We start from the raw sequence: 14,258 nt of genomic DNA, 5'->3' as shown, positions 1-14,258 counted from the left end.
AACACCCAGGACTGATCTCCTTTAGGATGGACTAGTTAGACCTCCTTGCAGTCCAAGGGACTCTCAAGAGTCTTCTCCAACACCACAGTTTAAAAGTTCAATTCTTCGGTGCTCAGCTTTCTTCACAGTCCAACTCTCACATCCATACATGACTACTGGAAAAACCACAGCCTTGACTAGATGGACCTTTGTTGGCAAAGTAATGTCTCTGCTTTTGAATATGCTATCTAGGTTGGTCATAACTTTCTTCCAAGGAGTAAGCGTCTTTTAATTTTATGGCTGCAATCACCATCTGCAGTGATTTTGGAGCCCCCAAAAAATAAAGTCAGCCACTGTTTCCATTGTTTCCCCATCTATTTGCCGTGAAGTGATGGGACCAGATGCCATGATCTTAGTTTTCTGAATGTTGAGCTTTACCCAACTTTTTCACTCTCCTCTTTCACTTTCATCAAGAGGCTCTTTAGTTCTTCTTCACTTTCTGCCCTAAGGGTGGTGTCATCTGCATATCCGAGGTTATTGATATTTCTCCTGGCAATCTTGATTCCAGCTTGTGCTTCTTCCAGCCCAGCGTTTCTCATGACGTACTCTGCATATAAGTTAAATAAGCAGGGAGACAATATACAGCCTTGACGTACTCCTTTTCCTATTTGGAACCAGTCTGTTGTTCCATGTCCAGTTCTAACTGTTGCTTCCTGACCTGCATATAGGTTTCTCAAGAGGTAGGTCAGGTGGTCTGGTATTCATATCTCTTTCAGAATTTTCCACAGTTTATTGTGATCAACACAGTCAAAGGCTTTGGCATAGTCAATAAAGCAGAAATAGATGTTTTTCTGGAACTCTCTTGTTTTTTCGATGATCCAGTGGATGTTGGGCAATTTGATATCTGGTTCTTCTGCCTTTTCTAAAACCAGCTTGAGCATCTGGAAGTTCACGGTTCACGTATTGCTGAAGCCTGGCTTGGGGAATTTTGAGCATTACTTTACTAGCGTGTGAGATGAGTGCAATTGTGCAGTAGTTTGAGCATTCTTTGGCATTGCCCTTCTTTGGGGTTGGAATGAAAACTGACCTTTTCCAGTCCTGTGGCCACTGCTGAGTTTTCCAAATTTGCTGGCATATTGAGTGCAACACTTTTACAGCATCATCTTTCAGGATTTGGAATAGCTCAACTGGAATTCCATCACCTCCACTAGCTTTGTTTGTAGTGATGCTTTCTAAGGCCCACTTGACTTCACATTCCAGGATGTCTGGCTCTAGGTGAGTGATCACACCATTTTGATTATCTGGGTCTTGAAGCTGTTTTTTGTACAGTTCTTCTGTGTATTCTTGCCACCTCTTCTTAATATCTTCTACTTCTGTTAGGTCCATACCATTTCTGTCTTTTATCGAGCCCATCTTTGCATGAAATGTTCCCTTGGTATCTCTGATTTTCTTGAAGAGATCTCTAGTCTTTCCCATTCTGTTGTTTTCTCCTGTCTTTGCATTGATCGCTGAGGAAGGCTTTCTTATCTCTCCTTGCTATTCTTTGGAACTCTGCATTCAGATGGGAATATCTTTCCTTTTCTCCTTTGCTTTTCGCTTCTCTTCTTTTCACAGCTATTTGTAAGGCCTCCCCAGACAGCCATTTTGCTTTTTTGCATTTCTTTTCCATGGGGATGGTCTTGATCCCTGTCTCCTGTACAATGTCACGAACCTCCGTCCATAGTTCATCAGGCACTCTGTCAGATCTAGTCCCTTAAATCTATTTCTCACTTCCACCACTACTCAATATCTATCCTTAACTTCTCTACCCACCTGTTGAGGGTAGAGTATATTTAGAATCTGTTTTCTTCTCTCCATTCCTATCTAAACTGCCTGAGATCAAGCCTTATGTTATAACACTATTTAATGGCTAAAACTGTGTCAGTTACATTTGCATCCATGTAAATATGGGGTAAAATTGCCTTTTATGTTTTTTATATTAATCCAAATCAAAATATTGCCTTTATAGAGACTGCCATATACACAACTGTAGAAACTGATCTTTATACCATAACTACTAGCATTGTAGTGTTAGGCCCCAGTACTTTGTGTTTGGAGCAACATTACTTCGCTGGTCTGGTTTAAGGGAAATCATCAATATTTGAATTAGGTATTAAGTACTGGTGTTTTAAATTTTTATACAGAGACATCTAAGTTTACATATTAAGTTGAGTTTAAGGTTAAAGTTGGGCTTCCCAGGTAGTGCAGTGGTAAAGAATCTCCCTGCCAGTGCAGGAGATGTAAGAGACTTGGGTTTAATCCCTGGGTGGAGAAGATCCCCAGGAGTTGGAAATGGCGGCCCACTCCAATATTCCCGTCTGGAGACTTCCATAGACAGAGAACCTGGTGGCCTGCACTACGTGGGGTTGCAAAGAGTCAGAAACGACCCAGTATGTACGCTACAATTTTCTAAACTTTTTTCAGGTATATTACTGTTATCCACAATTTTGAGGTTTTAATATTATTCAGTACTAAATTTTTCAGAGTTGTTCTACTCTTTATTACTTCAGATTACCTTGTGATATAGCTGCATGATAATATGAAAGGTTAGAGGTAGGATTTGAAAACCTTAGTCATGATCATGTACACTGATAAATTTCTCCTACGGTATGCTTTAAATTTGAGGGAGGTTTGAAAACAAATCTTTGCTCTTTAAAAGAGAATAATCTAACTGACTTATCCAGTTCACCATAATGATGTTAAGTTGCTGTATTCTTACTCAGATTTGTGTGTGTATTTTCTCAGTGGGAAAGAGGCTTCTATAATCTTTCCCAGGTGTGCCTATAAGAATCTGGAATCTTTGACCTCCTTTGTTTACCTCCTATGTTACTTCCTTTCTTTAGATGATAGAGGCCAGCAGAAATAACTGCTTTTTAAAAACTGGTAGAAAAAGGCTTTACATCTGGTCCTGCTGTGGTGGAGGTCCCTTAGCTTTAGAGGGAGATTACTAACAACTATGTTCTTTCCAGAATTCTGTAACGTTATGAACATGACTGAGGAACTGAATTTCTGCGGGATACTTAAATGCTTTGGAGCCATTAGCCATAGTAACTTGGTTTTTCTTTTTTTCATTTGTAGATTTGAATATCCAGTCATCAGGGTCTGGCTGTGTAAAGGTCCAAAATATTGAGTGTGATAATTGCAAAATTGAAACTGAGCAGGGGACTAGTATCTTACAGTCTGTTAAGGTATATTTATTTTTCTAATTTTGTTTTAATATTATTTTTTAAAACACTTTAAACTGTGAACCATGGTATCTAATGAAGGCTGTTATTCTGAACATCATTTACTGAAAATATTGAGTATCATTTATTCATCACTCAGAAATTCCTTGTAAAACTCTTGTTTTAAAATCAGTTTTGTTATGACACTGTAGAGGTTGTAGCAACTTTGGAGGTTTTCATAATATTACGTCAGATTTCATTTCAAAGTGTACAGCAAAACTCATAATACATTCTTAGTATTCTTAGATCTTGCCAAGTTTAAGAAATTAAAGAATGATTTTCTTACATTTATTAAGGAGTAAGGAGAAGTCTTTAAACATTATAAATATGCTTAAAATATTAAGTTAATCAAAATTATAATGTACCAGGTAGCCCATTACTTAAGGATTAAGTAGGTATTTCACTAAACAACAAAAGCTTTATTTTGTGCTGTAACACTTTCATATTTAATTTTCTTAAAATCAAATTTGTCTCAGCTCTAAATGATTTCAAACGCATATTGATAAATTTAGCTTATTCTTACTGGTACTTCTTATATTTGCATATTCAAAACTCAATACTTTTGTGAACTTTGTTAGTATTGCTGAAGAGAAGTCAGTCATCTCTGCTTCATAATTGCAAAACATTTTCACTTCTAGTTTTATAAACACTAATTAGAATGATTAATTGGATGCATTAAATTTTTTTTACAGTATTTGTTTTGTTCCAACCACCTTTGTTTACACACCTGCCTTTGTCATCTGTTCACATGTGATCCTTTTCAATACATTTAGTTGCACAAATATCAAAAAAGATTACATACACTTTTGGAAAAATGAGATGGTTCTGGTTCTTGTTGTAAAAGATTGCACAATGCGGTTTTCATGTTGAATGACTAACTGAATGAAAATACCGTGGCTCCTTTTTGTTCTTATAAACGTATTGTTCACTCATCAATGCTTGAATTTCAGAACACTCATCTAGAATATCGTCCCCTGGAGACTCAGAGTCTTAGATTTTCACTTTCACAATCAAACTTAGAAACAACTATACTGCTGTCTTTGTCTTTGCAATCATCTTTTGACTCATCTGAAATTCTGAAATATCTGTTTTGTCAGTTTTTCTTTTTTCTATCTTTATGTGCATAACATGAAAAATGATTTCTCAGCTTTGGCACTATTGACATTTTGGGCTATGATAAATTTTTGTTGTCAGGGGCTGACCTATGCACTCTACGGTGTGTAGCAGTATTCCTAGCTTCTATAAATAAAGTGCTAAGAAACAGTCCTCATTTAGGACAATGAAAAATATCTCCACACATTGTCCTCCTCTGGGGGGCAAAATCACCTTTCGTTAAAAAACACCATTCAAAACTTCCCTCGTAGCTCAGTCTGTAAAGAATCCGCCTGCAATGCAGGAGACCCAGGTTCGATTCTTAGGTTGGGAAGATCTCCTGGAGAAGACAATGGCACCCCATTCCAGTATTCTTTCCTGGGAAATCGCATGGACAGATGGGCAGGCTACAGTACATGGGGTTGCAATAGTTGCACATAACTCAGCAACTAAACCACCACCACCAAACACCATCCAAAGCAAGTGTATCATTCTTCTGTTGTCTTATTCTTTTAGTCATTTTCTGTCAGAGTTAGGAATAATTGAAAAATTATATTGAAATAACTACTCAGATAATGAAGTAGCAAAATGTTTTGAGACATATGAAAAATAAGATTACTAAGATCCCATAATGTATTTTAGATTTACAAAGGAGCCCAGTGGACCATTACAGTAATTTTAAGATAGAATAATGCTTATCCGATTTAAAAAATTTGTATATCTTCTATTTATTTTTTTAGGATACCTCTTAAAAAGAATAAAAGTCATGATACATCAGTCCTACAAATAGAATGTGTTAGTTGCTCAGTTGTGTCGTACTCTTTGTGACCCCATGGACTGCAGCCCACCAGGCTCCTCTGTTCATGGAATTCTCCAGGCCAGAATATGGGTTTGGTTGCCATTGCCTTCTCCAGGGGATCTTACCCACCCAGGGATACAACCCAGGTCCCCCTCATTGCAGGCAGATTCTTTACCAACTGAGCCACCAGAGAAGCCCTCAAATAGAATAGTTCAAAAATATTCAAAAATTAAATTTGGGTCCACTGAATTTTAGTGATAGTTAGGAGAATTGAGTTGAGAGAATCATTCTTGAGATCTCAGAATTTAACTGACTTAAGTTCACAAATGGGAACACTTCATAAAATACCTGGTTTAAAGCTTTGAATACGGTATAATATTATTTCTAGTTAGTGATTGCCTTTAATGTAAGTTTCTCTTCCACTCATTTTAAGGATTTGAGATATATTTGATCTATGTAATAAGATGTTTATAGCAATATTAATAGCTACTGGTGGCTCAGTGGTAAAGAAGCTGCCTGTTAATGCAGGAGACATGAAGATATAGATTCCGATCCCTGGGTTGGGAATATCCCCTGGAGGAGGAAATGGCAACCAACTCCAATATTCTTGCCTGGGAAATCTCAAGGACAGAGGAGTCTGGTGGGCTACAGTCCATGGGGTCTCCAAAGAGTCATATACAACTTAGTGACTGAACAACAACAAGCAACAAAACTGTCTACTGAGTTCTTATTATATATCCAGAAACTTAGCTAAGCCTTCATTTATTCCATAAATTGTCTCCTTTTTACCAAGGAAGAAACTGTCAGATACAGAGACCGAGGAACTCATTTAGGTTCCCACAGTTAATACATAGAGCTAAGATTTGAACTCGGGTCTTTCCTCATTCCAAGCTTATGCTGTTTTCACCTTTCTTTATTGTCCAAGCAAAATGTCTAGCAGTAGTACATTTTTTCAGCATAATTAGGGAATAAATAAGTAAACTTTTTAAGCAATAGTCTCTTACCTCATTGAATACCACACATTTGCATTTTCTTAAATGCAGTAATAATTATTTATATTATACTAAATAGCTTCTGACTTATTTAAACATTTTAACTTTCATATTAGTTTTGAGCTTTAGACTTCTTTGAAAATAGGATGATTATTTACTTGGAAAAAATATACATGTATATGAAATTTTGCTTACAATTTCATAAGTTTTGCAGACTCTAGAATCTCATGTGAGTTTGGTTAAGAACTCTTGTTGTTCAGCCCTGTCTGACTCTGTGACCCCATGGACTGCAGCACGCCAGGCCTCCCTGTCCTTCAGTTATTTTGGAGATGTTCTTTTTTAAAGCTCATGAATTACTTGTCTGCTTGATAAAGACTGTATTATTAAATACAATTGGACTTCTGACTCATGTTTCTATGGGCATGAAGTAGTCTACCATGCTGTAATATAAATGAACTTTTTAAGAGGGGTTCATTTTGCCCTTTTTACTGAATTTTTTGAATTTCATCCCTGGGCTGTTTTATCTAAAGTTTTACTGTTGTTTTTTTTTTTCCCTCTGAGTAAGCAACCAGAAGGTATATGATTGTTTTGAACTTTTTCCCCTACTTTTTAGATACTTTTCTGTTGTTGCTGGTTGTGATATTGATGGGTTTGCTTTTGCTGTCTTTCATTCTCTGATATTTACCTATTCTTTTTCTCTTTATACTTGTGGTAGAACTGAAGACTTACACAGATATTAAGGTAAAGAAAGGTACTCTGAAAAATAGATCGAACCATCTAATAGCTCACACACAACTATGAAAAATAGATCGAACCGTCTAATAGCTCACACACAACTATAGTTTAGTTTTCATTTGTGTCCAAGTTTATTTTTCATTTGCGTGGGTGACTTGTTTCTATTCAGTTACTGTAGGTTCCTTTCATCTTCTGGCTCTGTCATCTATTAAAGCCTTATTGTAATATACACTCACCTGATGGAAGGGGCAGAGCACAGAGAAGGCACATCAGTTCTTCTAAAAGCACAAGCTTGGGTGTTAAACATAGGATATCCACGTATATTTTATTGGCAAGAACTTAGAAGCACCTAGGTGGCGCTAGTGGTAAAGGACCTCGCCTTCCAGTGCAGGAGGTGTAAGTTTAATTCTGTTAGTTTATAATTTACTGTTTTCCAGTATATCACCTGATAAAGTTGTTTAACCTTTCTGATTCTTGAATTTCTTTCTCTGTAAAATGGGGAAACACATAATATGCATCACTCTGAGTTGTGAGAATTAAATGTTAGTTTGTGTAAAGTAGCGAACACTTATTGATGCAAAGAGAATGCCAAGTCATAGATGTTACTGTTATTAATAATATGCACATTAATAATGATGAACAGTAACATTGATTATTGTTATCATCTTCATCATTTATGTTTAGTTAGCCAGTCACAGTGATCTTTGACTCCCACCCCTTTCTTCAGTTAAGCTACTGAAACTCCTGAGTATCTTTTTTTCCTTTTAGTCCAAACAGTTTTATTTAATCCCTGTAATAGCAGTTGACATTCTTTTCTCACAGATTTTATTATTCAAAGCAGTACATTTCTATTTCATTCCTAGTTCCTCTGTTACTGCTTTATTATTATTATTTTAAAAGAAATGTATAAAATGTTGAATATTTATTAGTGTAAGTCAAATTTATGCTCTCTTTTTCTATATGTGTATTTTGTATTTGTCTTTCAGAGTCAAAAATTACATGTCCACACAACAGGAGGCAAAGTGATCTGCCTGGGAACGGTTTATGGAAATATAGATATCCATGCATCAGATAAAAGTGTGAGATTGAAATTTTCATTTTTAATAGTTGTAGTTTTGTCTCAGGTTGGCTCACATAGGGGGTAGATTCTACAAAATTTGTGGTGTAACTTCCCTTTTTTAATTCATTTTAGTTTATTAGTAAGTTTAAGTTTGAAATAGAGATGATTAAATATTATACAATTTAATTTTAAATTTGTGTTTTAAAACTTTTGTTATTAGTTCCTTATTTGGAATCAGTAATATCTTTAAATATTTAATATTTGTTTAAAATTTTTTTAAAGTGAAGTAGAGTTCATTTACAGTATTGTGCTAATTTCTGCTATATAGCAAAGTGATTCAGTTATATACACATATGCAGTCTTTTTTATATTCTTTCCATTATGGTTTATCCCAGGGTGTTGAATATAGTTCACTGTGCTATACAGTAGGATCTTATTGTTTATCCATTCTATGTGTAATAGTTTGTGTCTAACCCCAAACTCCCAGTGCCTTCTTCCCAAATATTTAATATTTAATTCTGATTCTGAAGAGATTTTTTTTTTGATCATGAGTTAAAATTATTCATTAAGTAATACTATGAAGAAGTGAAGTGAAGTGAAAGTTGCTCAGTCGTGCCCGACTCTTTGTGACCCCCATGGACGATACAGTCCATGGAATTCTCTAGGCCAGAATACTGGAGTGGGTAGCCTTTCCCTTCTCCAGGGGATCTTCCCAACCCAGGGACCAAACCCAGGTCTCCCACATTGCGGGCGGATTCTTTTACCAGCTGAGCCACAAGGGAAGCCCCAAGTAATACTATAGTTGGAATTAAATTTTTCTTAGTGTTAGGTTTATTTGAGTATTTTTTTTTTTACCCAATACCTGTTTATTTTGCCTTTAGGCAATTGAAGGATGAGTTTCAAAACGCAACTTTCTTCAGTATTTTCCACAAGATGGTGCCATTAGATAGCATTACTGTTTTCCAAACGCTTTTATTAGCCATAGGAATTTTCATTTTTATAAGACAGTTTGCATTTTTCATTCAACTTTTGTTGCTTTCTGTGGTTTAACATAGTATTAAGAATAAAGGTATGATTTTGAAGTATAAATTGTCAACAATTTTTCAGCACAGTCAATAATATATTGAATCTTTTAGAAAAGTGTAAGCCATCTTTTGGGCTTCCCAAGTGACAGTAGTGGTAAAGACCCCGCTGCCAATGCAGGAAACAGGAGAGACTCCAGTTTCATCTCTGGGTCAGGAAGATCCCCTGGAGGAGGGCATGGCAACCCACTTCAGTATTCTTGCCTGGAGAACCCCATGCCCCTGCAGGGCATGGCAACCCTCTCCAGTATTCTTGCCAGGAGAGCCTGGTGGTCTGCAATCAGTGGGGTCGCAGAGAGTCAGACACTACTGAAGTGACTTAGCACACAGGCACAAGCCACCTTTTGGGGCTTCCATGGTGGCTCAGCAGTAAAGAATCCACTGGCAATACAGGAGACGAAAGAAACGCAGATTCAATTCCTGGGTCAGGAAGATCCCCTTGAATACGAACTGGCAACCCACTCCAGTATTTCGCCTGGAAAATTCCATGGACAGAGGAGCATCGCAAGTTACAGTCCATGGGGTTGCAAAGAGTCAGTCACGACTGAGCACACAAGCCATCTTTTATTTTACACTTAGATAATTTGCATGGCTCTTTCGTCATAAATTTGTTCAGTTCCATACTCAACTATATCCTCAGATGATTGGTAGAGAGGAACTGGAATCCTATATGTAGATTATTGTTGGCATAATTAAACAAGGCAGGTTATCACACTAATTATTATACCTTTTTATTTTTCATAGCCTTTTCCTTAGAACCTGTGGGAGACTGTTTAAACTGAAACATTCAAATGTATCTTTTTAAAAAGTGTTGAAAGACACTGCCTGGCTTTATGTGGCAGCTGTTGTGAGATGGCATTTAGCTTCACCTCTCTGATTGTGGTCTTGGAGGTACAAAAGGGAAATTGGACAACTGTAGTTGTAGAATAGTACATACTGATGTTCAGATGTAACTATCAAAGATTTAAATCATCATAATTATTTACTATTTTTAATATTTTGGCCACTGTTCCCACTCATCATTTATCTTTTCTGTCAACTTTCATGGTTTATTGAATATTCGTTTATTCCTACTTTCTGGGGTTTTTTTGTTTGTTTCCTGCCTAACTGAGTTTTGTGTTGTGCTAACAAATTTATTTTGATATTTCTTTTAGTTTATATTATGCATAGTGTTAATTTTTAACACATATTTCTAAGTTTGTGGGGCTTTATATAAAAAATGCTTATAAAATATATTAACTTTTAATATACAGCTTTCATGGAAATGTTTTGGATATTTGAGAGGTAGCATAGTGAATTGGTTAAGAGCACAAAATTGAGCATCAGTGTACTTGGGTTTGAATCCTGGCACAGCCACTAACTAAGCTCTTTACTTTCAGATTAGTTATTTAACCTCTATGTATTTTGGTTTTCTGGAAAATGGAATAATAATAACGGTGTTAACTCAGATGGTTGTCATGAGGATTAAATGAGTTAAAACATAATATAGATAAAGTACTTAATACAGTGTCTGGCATAGCTAACTCTGTTGTAGTGTTGATGACAATGATGTTGATAGAGGTAAATGAAACACAGGAAAGATAATTTGACAAGTCCTAAACCTCATGCATTAGAGAAGGAAATGGCAACCCACTCCAGTGTTCTTGCCTGGAGAATCCCAGGGATGGGGGAACCTGGTGGGCTGCCGTCTATGGGGTCAAACAGAGTTGGACACGACTGAAGCGACAGTAGCAGCAGCAAACCTCCCAGTTAACTTGACTGAGACTCTTTGATTATTCACAACATAGGGATGGTGATTTTTTTGTTTTTCCTGAAGAAGATTGTGAGAATCAAGTGAGCATAATAAATACCCTGTTGTATTCTATATGTATCATTTTATATGAAATGGCTATTTTTAAAATTGTATTGTTAATTTCAGTATCCTAAGTTTGATACAGAGAAGGTAGAAATCCATTTTATCTGATTGTTGAATGAACTGATGATATAGTTATCATTTGACCTTCCTTTATTAGTTTGGACTACAAGGCCACAATTTTCCCTTAAAACTTCATTTTAATTTGATAATGTTTATTTATAATAACTAGACTTTATGAGAAAAAGTTCTTTTTGTGTAGGAAGGCAGATTAATTTATAGCAATATCTAAGAAAGGTATTTTTTGGGTCTGCTTTTTGTTCTTTCTTTAAATAGCTCCTTTTCTCAACAAGCAAGCTGTGCAGTTTAAATAAGTCTATTTTTTACCCTTTGTGCTATTTCCATTAATATAAATCAGACCATCAATATTTAAACTATGGTGCCCTAAGTTTAATTGTTCTAGTTAGTATCTGATACAATGCATTATATATGCCCCTCAGTGAATTTTCTATTTCTTTAAAGTAATTTTATTGATTGATTGGTTAAAATAGTTATATTATTGTGGCGAGAGTTGTATTTTTGCTTGCTTTCATTTGCTTTGAGGATTTTTTTTAGCTTCCTACAGGGTAAAATATTTAGTGTTTAATGAACAAGTCAATTTTTAGCTTTTTCTAGTAAAAAGCTTTTTCTAGCTTTTTCTAGTAAATTTTAGCTTTTTTAGTAAATTTTTCATATTTTTTTTTTAATACATAAGGAATGTCTTAAAGGCTTTATTTGATTGTGAGGAGAGTCTAATCAAAAGTTCCTCCTTTGCCAATTCAATTAAGTTTCTAATATTCTTTCAATATTTATCTTTTGGTATTCCCTAAAACAGCCTCACTGTTTATAAAAAGCTAGAGTATTCATACTTGTCTGCTTTATGGAAATACTCGGAGAATTTGAAGCTATGCATAAAGCAACTTTTCATAAAGAAAGTTTTTAGGTAAAGAATAATTTTTTTAGAAATATTAAACTTTTATTGTTACACTGAAGAATGCAAAGCATGTGTATCCTCACAAATATGAATGTATGTAAAATATCTGTCCTTTGACAGATTTATCGAAACTAGATTTAAAGTAAACCTGTGAATCCATAATTAGTGGAAAAGAAACTGTAGTAGATAAGAAGTAATTGGGTGTATTTAATATATCTAATAAAAGTCCATTAAAAAGGAAAATTTTATACTTCATATCCAGATGGCAAAGTAATTCTAGTGTACTTACCATAACAACCTCTAGGTACTTTTATTTCTCTTTTCATATTTTAGTATTCTTGAAACTCAATTCTTATTAGATAATATTTTGCACTCAACAGTTTTTGAAGGAAGTGTTAATACTGAATAATACTGATGCCAATGTGTTGAGAAACAAAGATGTTCTGTCTTTAAATACCTCAGTGTAATGCTTGAATCTGACCCTGGGCAAAACTGTGGCATGCCTTCCTGGTGATTTAGTTTTTATGTCAGCAATTTTATATTAGCAATCACTTTATATTTATAAAATATTTGCTTAAAATACTATAAAGATAATCTGGAGTTCTTAATTAGATATCTTCATTAATTAGATATCTTCATTTTACATTGTGCTCAGTATTTGAGACATAAGTGCATAGTAAATTTTTTTAGGGAAGCTTAGACATAAATATAAAAGTATTTCCATTTTGCTCAATGTAAAACTACTGACATTCGATGTAAAGGGGAAAAATTCTAGAAATAATAGTTTATTTACTGCATTAACAGATGAGAGGAGAAAAATCACATGATAGTCCAATAAAATCAGATAAGGTATATGCTAAAATTTAAAACCCATTCATGATTTAAACAGCAACAACAACAAAACAGATATGAAATAAAAGGGAACTTCCTTAGTCTTAACAAAAAGGGATCTAGAAGATCTCTATAGCAAACATCATACTTAATGACGCAGTGTTGTAAGCTTTCCCTCTGAGAACAGGAATTAGATAAGGATGCTTACTTGTAACGTCATCACTTCTATTCACTGTTGAATTGAAGGCCTGAGCTGAATAAGCCAAGAAAGAGCAAGAAAAAAAATATGAGGATTGGAAAGGAAGAAATGAAACTGTCATTTGTAAACAATATAATTATGCATATAGAAAAATTATTTAAATTCAGGTAAGTTATTAGAATTAAGTGAGTTTAGTGAGGTTTGGATTTAAGGTCAAATACAAAAGCCAATTAAGATGAAATGATGTTTAAAAATGCCAAAAAAAAAAAAAAGCCTTTTATAATGATATTTAGAAAACATAAAATATATGAATAAATTTAACAAAATATGAAGAACTCTACATAGAAGATATAAAACATTATTAGGAAGAAAGTAAAGATCTAAATAAATGAAGGAATATAATGGATCTGTTCCATAGAGAATACACTGTTGCTCATAATCATGTAATTAGGGCTGGGGAGTTGAAGTCAATAAGTTGATTGCATGCTGTACATATTAGTTGCTCACGAATTCTGTTGGTACTATTTTCACTTTTTATTAGCCTTCATTTTATACTGATTTGAATCTTTCTCTTACTAGACTGTGACTGTAGATAAACTACAGGGAAGTTCTGTTAATATATCTACTGAAGATGGTTTGCTGAAAGTCAAGTATCTTTATACAGAATCATCGTTTCTGTCTTCTGCTGCTGGGGATATTACATTAGGAAGTGTTCATGGTAAGATGACAAAGGCCTAATACATCTTAGATATGCCATGTAACAAATTTTAAGAGATGACTCTATTTCTTTGTAGTTGAAGGAGGATCTGCAAATTAGGAAGGTGTCCCTCTAAATAATTACAAACTAATCGTCTTTAAAAACCCACAAAATAAAGTGACTCATAATGTACTGAATTTTATTTTGTCAAGAAATTGAATATCATGTTGTTATACATGAAGCTAAAAATAATTCTGATTTTTAATGCATTTCCTTGTAGAATGGAACAAACAACAAAGAAATGTGTGCAGGACTATTCAGAGGAAAGCATGATGAAGTGAAAGCAGTGTTAAAAAATAAAGATGGGTTCTGAGTGTTTTATGTTATGATAGGAAAGCTAAGGATGAAATAAATTAAACATTTGTTTGAGACATTATAGCAATTCAGTGATACTAATTTTGGCTAAAATACTTTAGTGTGTACTAGCACCAGGTCCTCTCAGTGCCCTGCCATTTTCAGTGTTCTTTAACTAAATACAATCTTACAACTTTCAAAACATGTCTCTGCAGTTAAATAATGTTACTTAGTTAACTTTTGTGTTATTGAAAGAAAAGAAGAGAACATAATGGTGATGTAATATGGCAGCCATGAAATTAAAAGACGCTTACTCCTTGGAAGGAAAGTTATGACCAACCTAGACAGTA

General features: G+C 34.7%; 1 protein-coding gene across 12 annotated transcripts in view; it reads left to right on the top strand.

Moving 5' to 3' along the window:
• Positions 1-14,258, top strand: part of FAM185A (family with sequence similarity 185 member A) — a 77,467-nt gene that overhangs the window by 2,588 nt on the left and 60,621 nt on the right. For 4 of the 12 annotated variants that reach the window (XR_015162725.1, XM_086397083.1, XM_086397082.1 and 1 more), the window contains exons 2-4: positions 3,097-3,206; positions 7,847-7,939; positions 13,437-13,575. The exons of 3 other annotated variants lie outside the window; for them this stretch is intronic. Coding sequence is in view for 4 of the 9 variants with exons in the window: in XM_086397083.1 (XP_086253209.1) it covers positions 3,097-3,206; positions 7,847-7,939; positions 13,437-13,575 (342 nt within the window). In the remaining 5 variants the exon portion in view is untranslated. Of the gene's footprint in view, positions 1-3,096; positions 3,207-7,846; positions 7,940-11,728; positions 11,837-13,436; positions 13,576-14,258 lie in introns of all 12 variants that reach the window. 5 more of the 12 variants (XR_015162728.1, XR_015162729.1, XM_086397086.1 and 2 more) reach the window with 2 other exon arrangements.

This window comes from Bos grunniens, chromosome 4, assembly GCF_055505025.1.
Source record: "Bos grunniens cultivar Pamir isolate PY7600 chromosome 4, Bosgru_T2T1.0, whole genome shotgun sequence".
NCBI classification, from domain to species: Eukaryota; Metazoa; Chordata; class Mammalia; order Artiodactyla; family Bovidae; genus Bos; species Bos grunniens.
The sequence above is the reverse complement of the archived record's forward strand: the minus strand, read 5'-3'. Positions and strand labels throughout refer to the sequence as shown.